The sequence below is a fragment of the Melospiza melodia genome, chromosome 1 (genome assembly GCF_035770615.1).
Source record: "Melospiza melodia melodia isolate bMelMel2 chromosome 1, bMelMel2.pri, whole genome shotgun sequence".
Taxonomy (NCBI): domain Eukaryota; kingdom Metazoa; phylum Chordata; class Aves; order Passeriformes; family Passerellidae; genus Melospiza; species Melospiza melodia.
This window is the reverse complement of record NC_086194.1, coordinates 173,822,783-173,839,046: the sequence shown is the minus strand read 5'-3', so window position 1 is coordinate 173,839,046 and position 16,264 is coordinate 173,822,783. Positions and strand designations below refer to the sequence as shown.

The 16,264-nt window shown below is 43.7% G+C and overlaps 1 protein-coding gene across 1 annotated transcript in view; it reads left to right on the top strand.

Annotated features, from left to right (window-relative positions):
• The first annotated feature begins 1,978 nt into the window (after window positions 1-1,978).
• HGH1 (HGH1 homolog) overlaps window positions 1,979-16,264 on the top strand; it is a 28,806-nt gene continuing 14,520 nt past the window's right edge. The window contains exons 1-6 of the mRNA XM_063155470.1: window positions 1,979-1,984; window positions 2,130-2,257; window positions 2,477-3,004; window positions 7,247-7,344; window positions 12,652-12,750; window positions 14,677-14,768. Coding sequence (XP_063011540.1) covers window positions 1,979-1,984; window positions 2,130-2,257; window positions 2,477-3,004; window positions 7,247-7,344; window positions 12,652-12,750; window positions 14,677-14,768 — 951 coding nt within the window. The remainder of the gene's footprint in view (window positions 1,985-2,129; window positions 2,258-2,476; window positions 3,005-7,246; window positions 7,345-12,651; window positions 12,751-14,676; window positions 14,769-16,264) is intronic.

Below are 16,264 nucleotides of genomic sequence, written 5' to 3'. Positions count from 1 at the left end.
TAGGCACTGGGATATACTGGGAGGGACTGGGATGAACTGGGAGGCACTGGGATGGGATAATGCCATACTGGGAGGGACTGGGATGAACTGGGAGGGACTGGATGAACTGGGAGGGACTGGAATGGGATAATGCCATACTGGGAGGGACTGGGATGGACTGGGATATACTGGGATGAACTGGGAGGCACTGGGATGGGATAATGGCATACTGGGAGAGACTGGGATGAACTGGGAGGGACTGGGATGAACTGGGAGGCACTGGGATGGGATAATGCCATACTGGGAGGGACTGGGATGGACTGGATGAACTGGGATGGGATAATGTCATACTGGGAGGCACTGGGATGGAGTGGGACGAACTGGGATGAACTGGAAGGCACTGGGATGGGATAATGGCATACTGGGAGGGACTGGGATGAACTGGGAGGAACTGGGATGGGATAATGCCATACTGGGAGGGACTGGGATGAACTGGGAGGAACTGGGATGAACTGGGAGGGACAGGGATGAACTGGGATTTACTGGGAAAGACTGGGAGGGGATACTGGGATTAACTGGGACGGACTGGGAGGGACAGGGGTTAACTGGGATGGGATTGCAATGGGTGAATGGGATACTGGGAGGGACTGGGATGGACTGGGAGGCACTGGGATGGGATAATGGCATACTGGGAGGCACTGGGATGAACTGGGAGGCACTGGGATGGGATAATGGCATACTGGGAGGCACTGGGATGAACTGGGAGGGACTGGGATGAACTGGGAGGCACTGGGATATACTGGGAAAGACTGGGATGGGATACTGGGATTAACTGGGACGGACTGGGAGGGGATTGGGAGGGACAGGAGTTAACTGGGATGGGATTGCAATGGGTGAATGGGATACTGGGAGGGACTGGGATGGACTGGGACGAACTGGGATGAACTGGGAGGCACTGGGATGGGCTAACGTCATACTGGGATGGACTGGGATATACTGGGAGGGACTGGGATGGGATAATGGCATACTGGGAGAGACTGGGATGGGATTGGGATGGACTGGACGAACTGGGATTAATCCCAACCCCCTCCATCCCTATCCCAAAATTAAAAAAAAAAATCCAAAAAAATCCCAAAATTTCCCGAATTTCCCCCAAATCCCCGGCATTCCCTCACTCACTTCTCCCGTTCCCGGGCGTTCTTGTAGAGCTTCACCTCCTGCGGGGAGAGGAGACGGAAAATTCCCAAAAAATTCCCCAAAATTTCCCGAAATTCCCAAAATTCCCGAAAAAGCAAAATTCCCAAAAATTCCAGGGCTCATTGCCGGCTGTTTCCGGCCATCCTCGGACATTTCCGACAATTTCCGGACATTTCCGACAATTTCCGGACATCCTCGGGCATTTCCGGACACCCCCGGCCACTTCGGCTATTTCCGGATATTCCCGACCATCTCCGGACACTCCCGGACATTTCCGACCATCTCCGGACATTTCCGATCATTCCCGGACATCCCCGAGCCGCACTCACCTCATAAAGCTCCGGTTTATTCCCGGGCGCTGCAGTGGGAGGAAGGAAAGGGTTAAAAGGAGGGAATACCGGGAATTTCATCCCGGGAATTCCGGGATTATCCCGGCGATCCCATCCGGGAATTTCGGGATCGTTCCCCGCTCTCACCGCCCATCGCGGCCGGGCCCGCGATGCCGTGGAACATCCCCGGCTGAGCCTGGAGGGCTCTGGGCCCCCTCCTTGATCTCGATACCGATGCCGGTAATCCCGACAATCCCGACAATTCCAATCCCGAGGATCCCGGTCCTTTCCCGACGGCTCCGCGGGGCTTCCGCTTCTTTCAGTAAACACTCCCTCACGTCCCTCCCTCTCCGGCGAATCTCGGCGTTTCATTGGTCCAACTACACAGCCTCTCTGTATTCTACTCGCTGATTGGTTCTTGGAGCTGTCAATCAAAGCGGTTGCCGAGCGACGCCGCCATGTTTACCCCAGCTATGGCGGCACTGAGGGGCCGCCCTGCGTTTCTCCCTACAATTCCTCCCTTTACGTCACTCAACTTCCGGCATTTCTCAGCATTCAATTGGCTCAGCCTTTTCCACCTCTCCGTTTTCTCGTTGCTAATTGGCTCCTGGAACTGTCAATCAGAGCTTTTGCCAGGCGACGCGGCGATGTGGACGCCGCTACGGCGGCGGCCGTGTAGGAGCCGACGGCGCTCCTGTCACGGTGGCGGGCGAGGCTCCGCCGGCGGCCATAACAGAAGCGGCTGCGGCCCCGTCTGTCTTTTCGTGGTTTAATTAAGTCGTGCCCGAATTGGCACTGGTCTTTGGGGCCGCACAATGTTTTTCCGTACAACTTCCTTTCTCCCTTAGCCCCACCCTTTCCGCCTTCATGCCCTCATCCTATTGGCTTATTCCTCACTCATCCCTATTTCAGCGGTGCTGATTGGCTCTCACCCCCATCAATCTCTCCGTTGCTACGCAACACCCCCAAAGGGCGGAGACGAAGGCAGCCATGGCGGCGCCCATCACGGAGCCCTCCCCGTCCGTGGCTCTGTCGGAGCTCACGGCGCTGCTCTCCCCGTCCTCCCCCGCCGCTCCCGAAGCAGCCGAGGCCGCTCTAGCCCTGTCTGGCAGCGCCTCAGGCCGGGCGCTGCTCGCTGAACATCCCGCGGCCTTATCGGCCTTGTCCGCCATGGCCGCCTCGGCCTCGCGTGGAGCGCGGCCCGCCTTGGCCGCGCTGGTGAACGCCTCCTCCGAGCCCGCCGCGCTGGAGCCGCTTCTCGCCGCCGTCCCTTCGCTCCTCCCGCTCCTCCCCGGCTCCGGAGCGGCGTGCGGGGTGCTGGCCAACCTGAGCCGGGACGCGGCGGCGGCGCCGCGGGTGCTGCGGGCGCTGGGCCCCGGGGCGGAGGAGGCGCTGCTGCGGGCGCTGAGCGTGGAGCGGCCGCCGGCGGAGCTCGGGGCGCTGCTCTGCAACCTCAGCCAGGCCCCCGAGGGCCGCGGGGCGCTGCTGGAGCCCTCAGGGTAAGCGGTAATTTAAATGGGAATTTTTATTTTTATTTGAAATTTCGGCCGCCGGCGGAGCTCGGGGCGCTGCTCTGCAACCTCAGCCAGGCCCCCGAGGGCCGCGGGGCGCTGCTGGAGCCCTCAGGGTAAGCGGTAATTTAAATGGGAATTTTTATTTTTATTTTTATTTGAAATTTCGGCTCCCGGCGGAGCTCAGGGCGCTGCTCTGCAACCTCAGCCAGGCCCCCGAGGGCCGCGGGGCGCTGCTGGAGCCCTCAGGGTGAGTGAAAATAAAAATGGGGAATTTTTTTTTAATGTTTTTTATTTTTATTTGAAATTTCGGCCGCCGGCGGAGCTCGGGGCGCTGCTCTGCAACCTCAGCCAGGCCCCCGAGGGCCGCCGGGCGCTGCTGGAGCCCTCAGGATGAGTGAAAATAAAAATGGGGAATTTTTATTTTCATTCTTATTTTCATTCTTATTTTCATTTTTATTTTTAATTTCTGGCCCCGGCGGTGCTGCTCTTGCGGCCTCAGCCAGGCCCCCGAGGGCCGCCGGGCGCTGCTGGAGCCTTCAGGATGAGGAGGAATTGAAATGGGAATTTTTATTTTTATTTTGAATTTTGGCCCCCAGCGGAGCTCGGGGCGCTGCCGGAGCATCCGGTGTGAGGGCAAATTTGGAATAAAAAATGGGAAAATTTATTTTAAATTTTGGGTCCTGAGGGCCACCAGGTGCTGCTGAAGCCCTCAGAGTGAGCCAGAATAAAAATTGGGAATTTTTATTTTTATTTGAAATTTCGGCCCCCAGCAGAGCTCAGGATGCTGCTGGAGCCTGAGGGGTGAGGGAAGAATTGGAATCAAAAATTGAAATTTTTATTTGAAATTTTGGCCCCTGAGAACCGCCAGGCGCTGCTGGAGCCCTCAGGGTGAGCTGGAATTGAAATGGGAATTTATATTTTTATTTCTATTTTTATTTGAAATTTCGGCCCCTGCCGGAGCTCAGGGCACTGCTGGAGCCTGAGGGATGAGGGAAGATTTGGAATCAAAAATTGAAATTTTTATTTTAAATTTTGCCCCCTGAGGACAGCCAGGCGCTGCTGGAGCCCTCAGGGTGAGGAGGAATCAAAAAATGGAAATTTTTATTTTTATTTTTATTTGAAATTTCAGCCCCTGCCGGAGCTCAGGGCACTGCTGGAGCCTGAGGGATGAGGGAAAATTGGGAATCAAAAATTGAAATTTTTATTTTAAATTTTGACCCCTGAGGCCTGCCAGGTTCTGCTGGAGCCCTCAGGATGAGGAGGAATTGAAATGGGAATTTTTAATTTTTATTTTAAATTTTGGCCCTTGGCGGAGCTCGGGGCGCTGCCGGAGCCTCCGATGTGAGGGAAAATTTGGAATAAAAAATGGGAAAATTTATTTTAAATTTTGGCTCCTGAGGACCACCAGGCGCTGCTGAAGCCCTCAGAGTGAGCCAGAATAAAAATTGGGAATTTTTATTTTTATTTGAAATTTCGGGCCCCGGCAGAGGTCAGGGCACTTCTGGAGCCAGGGGGGAAAAATTGAAAATAAAAAATGTGCATTTTTATTGTGCAATTAGTTTAAATTTATTGTTTTATTTTTTATGATATTTAGATTGCTTATTTTATTGTGTTTATTTTTGTGAGTGTTTTCTGGTTTTTATGTGATTTTTATGTGTTTTTTTTGGTGATTTTTAGGTGATTTTTTCTGATTTTTTTTCTGGGTTTTTGTTAATTTTGGGTGATTATGGGGTGATTTTTTCCGATTTTTAGTTGATTGTTATGTAATTTTTGGTGATTTTTTTTGTGTGGGTTTTTTGTGATATTTTTTGTGATTATTTTTCTGATCTTTTTTGTGAGTTTTTGTGATTTTTTTTTCTGGATTTTATGTGATTTTTTGGAATTTTTTGTGACTTTTTTCTGATTTTTCTGTGATTTTTTGGTGATTTTTCCTGACTTTATGTGATTTTTTTGCTGATTTTTATATGATTTTTTGAGTGATTTTTGGTGATTTGTTTTTCCTGGGTTTTGGTGATTTTTATGTGTTTTTTGGTCATATTTATGTGATTATTTGGGTGATTTTTAGGGTGATTTTTATGTGATTTTTTTGGGGTGATTTTATGTGAATTTGTGGTGATTTTATGTGATTTTTTCCCTTGGTTTTTGCTGATTTTTGGGTGATTTTTAACTGATTGTTTGTGATGTTTTGGGACATTTTTTGTGATTTTTGGTGATTTTTATGTGATTTTTTGTGATTTTTATGATATTTTTTGTGATTATTTTTCTGATCTTTTTGTGAGTTTTTGTGATTTTTTTTCTGGATTTTATGTGATTTTTTGGGAATTTTTTGTGACTTTTTTTCTGATTTTTCTGTGATTTTTTTGTGATTTTTCCTGACTTTATGTGATTTTTTTGCTGATTTTTATATGATTTTTGAGTGATTTTTGGTGATTTGTTTTTCCTGGGTTTTGGTGATTTTTATGTGCTTTTTTTGTGATATTTATGTGATTATTTGGGTGATTTTTAGGGTGATTTTTATGTGATTTTTTGGGGTGATTTTTATGTGTTTTTTTGGGGTGATTTTATGTGAATTTCTGGTGATTTTATGTGATTTTTTCCTTGGTTTTTGCTGATTTTTGGGTGATTTTTAACTGATTTTATGTGATGTTTTGGGACATTTTTGGTGATTTTTTGTGATTTTTGTGGGATATTTTTTGGATTTTCCTGATTTTTTTTGTGATTTTTTGGGTGGTTTTTTCCTGATTTTTATGTGATGTTTTTTGGTGGTTTTTGGGGGGTACTTTTTGGTTATTCTTGATTTTGTGTGATATTTTTTGGTGTTTTTTTGGGAAACTTTTTTGGTTTTCCTGATTTTTTTTGGTGATTTTTTTGTGGTTTTCTTGTGATTTTTATGTGATATTTTTTGGTGATTTTCTTGGGATGCTTCTTTGGTTTTCCTGATTTTTTTTGTGATTTTTTGGATTATTTTTTCCTGATTTTTATGTGATATTTTTTGGTGTTTTTTTGGGGGGTACTTTTTGGTTTTTCCTGATTCTTTGGTGATGTTTTCCTGATTTTTGTGTGATATATTTGGGTGTTTTTCTTGGGATACTTTTTTGGGTATTTCCTGATTTTTTGGTGATTTTTTGATGATTTTTTCTCCTGATTTTTTTTTTTTTGTGATTTTGTGTCAATTTTTGAGAATTTTTTGAATGTTATTTCTTTTTAAATTTCTCTTTAGAATTATTTTTATTTTTCAGAACAAAGGCTGGAATTGTGATTTTGGGGTGTTTTTGCAGGCGGGTCCTTTTTTGAGTGTGATTTTTGTGATAATTATTGTGATTTTATGTGATTTTTTTCTGGGTTTTTCTGGTTTCGGGATGATTTTTGGGTGATTTCTTTTTTGCTGATTTTTGTGCGATTTTTTTGCAGAAATTTTGCTGGTTTTCTGTGATTAATTTTTGTGGTTTTTGTGTGAATTATTTCCCAGTATTTTGTTTATTTTATGTGGGGTTTTTTTGTGATTTTATGTGATTTTTTTGCTGATTTTTGTGAATAATTCTCTGATTTCTTTTTCTTGGGTTTTATGTGATTAATTTTTGTGGTTTTTGTGTGAATTATTTCCCAGTATTTTGTTTATTTTATGCAGGTTTTTTGTGATTTTATGTGACTTTTTTGCTGATTTTTGTGAATAATTCTGTGATTTCTTTTTCTTGGGTTTTATATCATTAATTTTTGTGGTTTTTGTGTGAATTATTTCCCAGTATTTTGTTTATTTTATGTGGGGTTTTTTTTGTGATTTTATGTGACTTTTTTGCTGATCTTTGTGAATAATTCTGTGATTTCTTTTTCTTGGGTTTTCTGTGATTAATTTTTGTGGTTTTTGTGTGAATTATTTCCCAGTATTTTGTTTCTTTTATGTGGGGTTTTTTTGTGATTTTATGTGATTTTTTTGCTGATTTTTGTGAATAATTCTCTGATTTCTTTTTCTTGGGTTTTATGTGATTAATTTTTGTGGTTTTTGTGTGAATTATTTCCCAGTATTTTGTTTATTTTATGCAGGTTTTTTGTGATTTTATGTGACTTTTTTGCTGATCTTTGTGAATAATTCTGTGATTTCTTTTTCTTGGGTTTTATGTGATTTTTTCCTTGGTTTTGGTGATTTTTTGGGGTGATTATTTGGGTGATTTTTCCTGGTTTTAATGTGAATTTTGGGTGAATTTTTGACAATATTTGCTGTTTTTGCAGGCGGCTGCTGGGGCGGCTCCTGTCGCTGCTGCGCTGCCCGGACACGGAGCTGAGGAGGGGAATTGTGGGGGCGCTCAGGAACTGCTGCTTCCAGCACGGTAAAAAAATGGGAATTTGGGGAATTTGGGAATTTTGGGAATCTGGGATGTGTGGGATATGTGGGGGATTTGGGATTTATGGGATAAATGGGATTTATGGGGTAAATGGGATATATGGGAATGGAGCTCTGTGGAACTGCTGCTTCCAGCACGGTAAAAAAATGGGAATTTGGGGAAATCTGGCAATTTTGGGATGTGTGGGATAAATGGGCCATTTGGGGTTTATGGGATAAATCGAATTTGTGGGAAAAATGGGATAAATGGGATATATGGGATTTATGGGAATGGAGCACTCAGGAACTGCTGCTTCCAGCAGGGTAAAAACTGGGAATTTGGGGAAATCTGGGAATTTTGGGATGTGTGGGATAAATGGGGCATTTGGGATTTATGGGATAAATGGGATTTATTGGATTTATCGGACATATGGGATAAATGGGATCAATGGGATAAATGGGATAAATGGGAACGGAGCTCTGAGGCACTGCTGCTTCCAGCACGGTAAAAACTGGGAATTTGGGGAAATTTGGGAATTTTGGGAATTTTGGGATGTGTGGGATAAATGGGGCATTTGGGATTTAGGGGATAAATGGGATAAATGGGATCAATGGGATCAATGGGATCAATTGGATAAATGGGAATGGAGCGCTGAGGAACTGCTGCTTCCAGCACGGTAAAAACTGGGAATTTGGGGAAATTTGGGGAATTTGGGAATTGGGGATGTGTGAGGGTTACGGGGCATTTGGGATTTATGGGATTTATGGGATAAATGGGATATGGAATAAATGGGATAAATGGGATCAATGGGATAAATGGGAATGGAGCTCTGAGGAACTGCTGCTTCCAGCACGGTAAAAAATGGGAATTTGGGGAATTTTGGGAATTTGGGATGTGTAGGATAAATGGGATAAATGGGGGATTTGGGATTTATGGGATGTGTGGGATCAATGGGATAAATGGGAATGCAGCTCTGAGGAACTGCTGCTTCCAGCATGGTAAAAAATGGGAATTTGGGAATTTTGGGAATTTGGGATGTGTGGGATAAATGGGGCATTTGGGATTTATGGGATCAATGGGATAAATGGGAATGGAGCTCTGAGGAACTGCTGCTTCCAGCACGGTAAAAAATGGGAATTTGGGGAATTTTGGGAATTTTGGGAATCTGGGGTGTGTGGGGGTTACGGGGCATTTGGGATTTATGGGATAAATGGGATCAATGGGATCAATGGGAATGGAGCTCTGAGGAACTGCTGCTTCCAGCACGGTAAAAAATGGGAATTTGGGGAAATTTGGGAATTTGGGATGTGTGGGATAAATGGGGCATTTGGGATTCATGGGATAAATGGGATAAATGGGATCAATGGGAATGGAGCACTCAGGAACTGCTGCTTCCAGCACGGTAAAAAATGGGAATTTGGGGAAATCTGGGAATTTGGGATGTGTGGGATAAATGGGGCATTTGGGATTCATGGGATAAATGGGATAAATGGGATAAATGGGATTTATGGGATAAATGGGAATGGAGCAGTGAGGAACTGCTGCTTCCAGCACGGTAAAAAATGGGAATTGGGGAATTTGGGGATTTTGGGAATCTGGGATGTGTGGGATAAATGGGATCAATGGGAACGGAGCTCTGTGGAACTGCTGCTTCCAGCACAGTAAAAAATGGAATTTGGGAATTTTGGGAATCTGGGGTGTGTGGGATTTTTGGGGCATTTGGGATTTATGGGATAAATGGGATTTATTGGATTTATCGGACATATGGGATATATGGGATATATGGGATAAATGGGATAAATGGGAACGGAGCTCTGAGGAACTGCTGCTTCCAGCACGGTAAAAACTGGGAATTTGGGGAAATTTGGGAATTTGGGATGTGTGGGATAAATGGGATAAATGGGGGATTTGGGATTTATGGGGTGTGTGGGATTTATGGGATAAATGGGAATGCAGCTCTGAGGAACTGCTGCTTCCAGCACGGTAAAAAATGGGAATTTGGGGAAATTTGGGAATTTTGGGATGTGTGGGATAAATGGGGCATTTGGGATTCATGGGATAAATGGGATAAATGGGATCAATGGGAATGGAGCTCTGAGGAACTGCTGCTTCCAGCATGGTAAAAAATGGGAATTTGGGGAAATTTGGGAATTTTGGGATGTGTGGGATAAATGGGGCATGTTGGGATTCATGGGATAAATGGGATAAATGGGAATGGAGCTCTGAGGAACTGCTGCTTCCAGCATGGTAAAAACTGGGAATTTGGGGAAATTCAGGAATTTTGGGAATTTGGGATGTGTGGGATAAATGGGGGATTTGGGATTTATGGGATAAATGGGATTTATTGGATTTATCGGACATATGGGATGAATGGGATAAATGGGATCAATGGGATAAATGGGAACGGAGCTCTGAGGAACTGCTACTTCCAGCACGGTAAAAAATGGGAATTTGGGGAAATTTGGGAATTTTGGGATGTGTGGGATATGTGGGGGATTTGGGATTTATGGGATAAATGGGATAAATGGGAATGGAGCTCTGAGGAACTGCTGCTTCCAGCACGGTAAAAAATGGGAATTTGGGGAAATTTGGGAATTTTGGGATGTGTGGGATAAATGGGGCATTTGGGATTCATGGGATAAATGGGATAAATGGGAATGGAGCTCTGAGGAACTGCTGCTTCCAGCACGGTAAAAAATGGGAATTTGGGGAAATTTGGGAATTTTGGGAATTTGGGATGTGTGGGATAAATGGGCCATTTGGGATTTATGGGATAAATGGGATTTATGGGATAAATGGGAATGGAGCACTCAGGAACTGCTGCTTCCAGCACGGTAAAAAATGGGAATTTGGGGAAATTTGGGAATTTTGGGAATTTGGGATGTGTGGGATAAATGGGCCATTTGGGATTTATGGGATAAATGGGATAAATGGGAAAAATGGGATAAATGGGAATGGAGCCCTGAGGAACTGCTGCTTCCAGCACGGTAAAAAATGGGAATTTGGGGAATTTTGGGATGAGGAATGTCGGGAATTTTGCGATGGGGAATGTTGGGATGAGGAATGTTGGGAATGTTGGGCTGAGGAATTTTGGGATGGGGAATGTCGGGCATTTTGCGATGGGGAATGTTGGGATGAGGAATGTTGGGAATTTTGGGATGGGGAATGTTGGGAATGTTGGGATCGGCAATTTTGGGCTGCGGAATGTTGGGAATTTTGGGATGGGGAATTTTGGGCTGAGGAATGTTGGGAATTTTGGGATGGGGAATGTCGGGAATTTTGCGATGGGGAATGTTGGGAATGTTGGGATGAGCAATGTTGGGAATTTTGGGATGGGGAATGTTGGGAATGTTGGGCTGAGGAATGTTGGGAATTTTGGGATGGGGAATGTTGGGAATGTTGGGCTGAGGAATGTTGGGAATTTTGGGATGGGGAATGTTGGGAATGTTGGGATGAGCAAGGTTGGGAATGTTGGGCTGAGGAATGTTGAGAATTTTGGGATGGGGAATTTTGGGCTGAGGAATGTTGGGAATTTTGGGATGGGGAACATTGGGAATTTTGGGCTGAGGAATGTTGGGAATTTTGGGCTGAGCAAAGTTGGGAATTTTGGGATGGGGAATGTTGGGAATTTTGGGATGGGGAATGTTGGGAATGTTGGGCTGAGGAATGTTGGGAATTTTGGGATGGGGAATGTTGGGAATGTTGGGCTGAGGAATGTTGGGAATTTTGGGATGGGGAATGTTGGGAATGTTGGGCTGAGCAAGGTTGGGAATTTTGGGATGGGGAATGTTGGGATGGGGAATGTTGGGATGGGGAATGTTGGGCTGAGGAATGTTGAGAATTTTGGGATGGGGAATTTTGGGATGGGGAACATTGGGAATTTTGGGATGAGGAATGTTGGGCTGGGGAATGTTGGGAATGTTGGGCTGAGCAAAGTTGGGAATGTTGGGCTGGGGAATGTTGGGAATTTTGGGATGAGCAATGTTGGGAATTTTGGGATGGGGAATGTTGGGAACTTTGGGATGAGGAACATTGGGCATTTTGGGATGGGGAATGTTGGGAATTTTGGGATGGGGAATGTTGGGATGGGGAATTCTGGGAATTTTTGGATGAGCAATGTTGGGAATGTTGGGATGAGCAATGTTGGGAATTTTGGGATGTGGAATGTCGGGAATGTTGGGATGAGGAATGTTGGGAATTTTGGGATGGGGAATGTTGGGAATGTTGGGATCGGGAATTTTGGGATGAGGAATTTTGGGATGGGGAATGTTGGGAATTTTGGGAATGTTGGGCTGAGGAATGCTGGGAATTTTGGGATGAGAAATGCTGGGCATTTTGGGAACGTTGGGATGAGCAATGTTGGGAATGTTGGGCTGAGGAATGTCGGGAATTTTGGGAATTTTGGGATAAGGAATGTTGGGAATGTTGGGCTGAGGAATGTTGAGAATTTTGGGATGGGGAACGTTGGGCATTTTGGGATGAGGAATGTTGGGCTGAGGAATGTTGGGAATTTTGGGCTGAGCAAAGTTGGGAATTTTGGGATGGGAATCTTGGGAATTTTGGGATGGGGAATATTGGGAATGTTGGGATGGGGAATGTTGGGAATTTTGGGATGAGCAAGGTTGGGAATGTTGGGATGAGGAATGTTGGGAATTTTGGGATGGGGAATTTTGGGATGGGGAACATTGGGAATTTTGGGATGAGGAATGTTGGGCTGGGGAATGTTGGGAATTTTGGGATGGGGAATGTTGGGAATGTTGGGATGAGCAAGGTTGGGAATGTTGGGCTGAGGAATGTTGAGAATTTTGGGATGGGGAATTTTGGGCTGAGGAATGTTGGGAATTTTGGGATGGGGAACATTGGGAATTTTGGGCTGAGGAATGTTGGGAATTTTGGGCTGAGCAAAGTTGGGAATTTTGGGATGGGGAATGTTGGGAATTTTGGGATGGGGAATGTTGGGAATGTTGGGCTGAGGAATGTTGGGAATTTTGGGATGGGGAATGTTGGGAATGTTGGGCTGAGGAATGTTGGGAATTTTGGGATGGGGAATGTTGGGAATGTTGGGATGAGCAAGGTTGGGAATGTTGGGCTGAGGAATGTTGAGAATTTTGGGATGGGGAATTTTGGGATGGGGAACATTGGGAATGTTGGGATGGGGAATGTTGGGAATGTTGGGCTGGGGAATGTTGGGAAATTTGGGCTGAGCAAAGTTGGGAATTTTGGGATGGGGAATTTTGGGATGAGGAATGTTGGGAATGTTGGGAACGTTGGGCCGAGGAATGTTGGGAACGTTGTGAATGTGTGGAATTTCAGAGCACCACGAGCGGCTGCTGAGCCCCGCGCTGGAGGCGCTGCCGCTGCTGCTGCTGCCCCTGGCCGGCCCCGACGAGCTCCCCGAGCACGAGATGGAGCGTCAGCAAATTTGGCCAATTTTGGGGGAATTTTGGGGGAATTTTTGGGAGGGATTTTGGCGGAATTTTTTTGGACTGTTTTGGGAATTTTTGGGGGCAATTTTGGGGGATTTTTAGGGGGATTCTTGGGAATTTTACTGGGAACTTTGGGGGATTTTTGGGGTTTTTTTTTTATTTTTTGGGGATTTTATGGGGAATTTTTGGGGATTTTTTTTTTGAGTTTTTGCGGAGTTTTTTGGGAATTTAAAAAATTTTTTTGGAATGTTTTGGGGGAATTTTTTGGGGAAATTTTGCGGATTATTTGGGGGGAATTTTGAGAATTTTTGGGAGAATTTGGGGGGATTTTTGGGGGAATTTTGTGGAAATTTTTGGGAATTTTTTTGGAATTTTTGGGGGAATTTTGGGGATTTTTTTGGGGAAATTTTGGGGATTTTTTTTTGGAATTTTGGAGAATTTTGGGGATTTTTTTCTGGGCTTTTTGGGAATTTTTGGGAGGTTTTTGGGAAATTTTTCAGGAATTTTGTGGGAAATTATTGAAAATTATGAGGGTGAATATTGGGATTTTAGGGGGATTTCCTGGCATTTTTGGGGGGGGTTTTGGGATTTTTTTAAAATTTTTGGGAATTTTTTTATTTTGGGGATTTTTTGGGGGGATTTTCTTTTGGGGATTTTGGGAATTTTATGGGGAATTTTGTTGACAATATTTTAGGAATATTTGAGAATTTTGGGGGAATTTTTGGAATTTTTTTGCAGTTTTGGGAATTTTGGGGGGATTTTTAGGGGGATTTTTGAGAATTTTTGGGGTTTTTTAAATTATTGGGGCTTTGGGGAATTTTTGGGAAAATTTTTTGGGAATTTTCCTAGGATTTTTTGGGGGATTTGGGGAAAATTTGGGGATTTTTTTGGGGGGTTTTCAAAATTTTTTTGGAATTTTTTTGGAATTTTTTGAGGTTATTTTGGGATTTGTTTGGGATTTTTTGGGATTTTTTTTTAATTTTTGGGGGATTTTGTAGGGAATTTTTGGGGAAATATTTTTGGAAATTTTGGGGATTTGGGGGAATTTGGTTTTTTATTTTTTGGGAATTTGGGGAGAATTTTTGTGGAGTTTTTTGGGGAATGTTTTGGAATTTTTTTCTGAAATTTTTTGTGGAATATTTTTTGGGGGGGATTTTTTGGGATTTTTTTTTTTTTTTAATTTTTTGGGAATTTTTTATTTTCGGGAATTTTTTTTTTTTTTTTTTGTAATATTTTGGGATTTTTGGGGAATTATTCGGGGAATTTTTGGGGATTTTTTGGGATTTTTTTTTTTTTGGGGAAATTTTCTTAGGAATTTTTGGGGGAATTTCAGGAATTTTTGGGATTTTTTGGGAATTTTTTTTAATTTTTTTTTTTTATTTTTGGGAGCATCCCCAATCCATTTCTCCCTTCCCTGTTGCAGAGCTGCCCCTGCAGATTTTGGGCCTGGAGATTTTTTTTTCGGGGGATTTTTTGGGGAATTTTCAGGGAATATTTTGGGAATTTTAGGGGATTTTTTTTTGGCGTTTTTGGGATTTTTTTGGGGAAATTTTTTAGGGAATTTTTGGTGGGATTTTTGGGGAATTTTTTGGGAATTTTTTGAGGGATTATTGGGAAATTTTGGTAATTTTTTGGGAATTTGGGGGAATTTTGGGGATTTTTTAAATTTTTGGCATTTTGGGAATTTTTTGGGGTAATTTTTGGGAATTTTTAGGCAATATTTTAGGGAATTTTTTAGGGAATTTTTAAAATATTTTTTTGTTTCTTTTAGAATTTTTGGGGGGATTTTGTGGGAATTTTTCGTGGGAATTTTTTGGGGATTTTTTTGGAAATTTTTGGGGGGTTTTTTGGGTATATTTTGGGATTTTTTGGGAGCATCCCCAATCCGTTTTTTGTCGTTTCCCCGTTGCAGAGCTGCCCCTGGAGCTGCAGTACCTCCCCCCCGAGCACCAGCGCGAGCAGCAGCCCCAGATCCGCCGGATGCTCCTGGAAACGCTGCTGCTGGTCAGCAACGGGCAAATTTGGGGTTCCTCAGGGATTTCGGGGTTCCTGGAGGAATTTTGGGGGTTCTTTAAGGAAATTTTGGGGTTTCTTTGAGGAATTTTGGGGGTTCTTTGAGGAAATTTTGGGGTTTCTTTAAGGAATTTTTGAGAGTTCCTTGAGAAATTTTGAGGTTCCAGGAGGAATTTTGGGGTTTCTTTGAGGAATTTTTGAGGGTTCCTTGAAGATTTTTGGGGTTCCTCAGGGATTTTGGGGTTCCTTGAGGAATTTTCGGGGTTTCTTGAGGAATGTTGGGGGTTCCTTGAAGAATTTTGGGTTTCTTCAAGAAATTTGTGAGGGTTCCAGGAGGATTTTGGGGGTTCCTTCGGGATTTCAGGGTTCCTGGAGGAATTTTCGGGGTTCTTTAAGGAATTTTGAGGTTCCAGGAGGAATTTTGGGGGTTCCTTGAGGAATTTTAGGGTTCTTTGAGGAATTTTTGAGAGTCCCTTAAGGAATTTTGGGGTTCTTTAGGAAATTTTTGAGGGTTCCTGGAGGAATTTTGGGGTTCCCTGAGAGATTTTGGGGTTCTTTGAGGAATTTTGGGGTTTCTTGAGGATTTTTTGGGGTTCCTTGAGGAATTTTGGGGTTTCTTTAAGGAAATGTTGAGGGTTCCAGGAGGATTTTGGGGTTCCTTGAGAAATTTTGGGGGTTCTTTAAGGAAATTTTGGGGTTTCTTTGAGGAATTTTGGGGTTCTTTGAGGAAATTTTGGGTTTCTTTAAGGAATTTTTGAGAGTTCCAGGAGGAATTTTGGGGTTTCTTTGAGGAATTTTTGAGGGTTCCTTGAAGATTTTTTGGGGTTCCTCAGGGATTTTGGGGTTCCTTGAGGAATTTTCGGGGTTTCTTGAGGAATTTTGGGGATTCCTTGAAGAATTTTGGGGTTTCTTTTAAGAAATTTGTGAAGGTTCCAGGAGGATTTTGGGATTCCTTCAGGATTTCAGGGTTCCTTGAGGGATTTTCAGGGTTCCTGGAGGAATTTTCAGAGTTCCTTGAGGAATTTTGGGGTTCTTTGAGGAATTTTTGGGGTTCCTTGAGAAGTCTGATATTCTATGAGAAGTTTTGGGAGTTCCATGAGGAATTTTGGGGTTTCTTTAAGGAATTTTCAGGGTTCCTTGAAGAATTTTGGGGGTTCTTTAAGGAAATTTTGGGGTTTCTTTGATGAATTTTTGAGGTTTCTTGGGGAATTTTGAGGTTCCTGGAGGAATTTTTGGGGTTCCAGGAGGAATTTTGGGGGTTCCTTGAGGAATTTTGGGGTTCCTTGAGGAATTTTCGGGGTTCTTTAAGGAAATTTTGGGGTTTCTTTGAGGAATTTTGGGGGTTCTTTGAGGATTTTGGGGTTTCTTTGAGGAATTTTGAGGTTTTTTGGGGAAATGTTGAGGGTTCCTTGAGAATTTTTTGGGGTCCCTTGAGAAATGTTGGGGTTCCTTGAAGAATTTTGGGGTTTCTTCAAGAAATTTGTGAG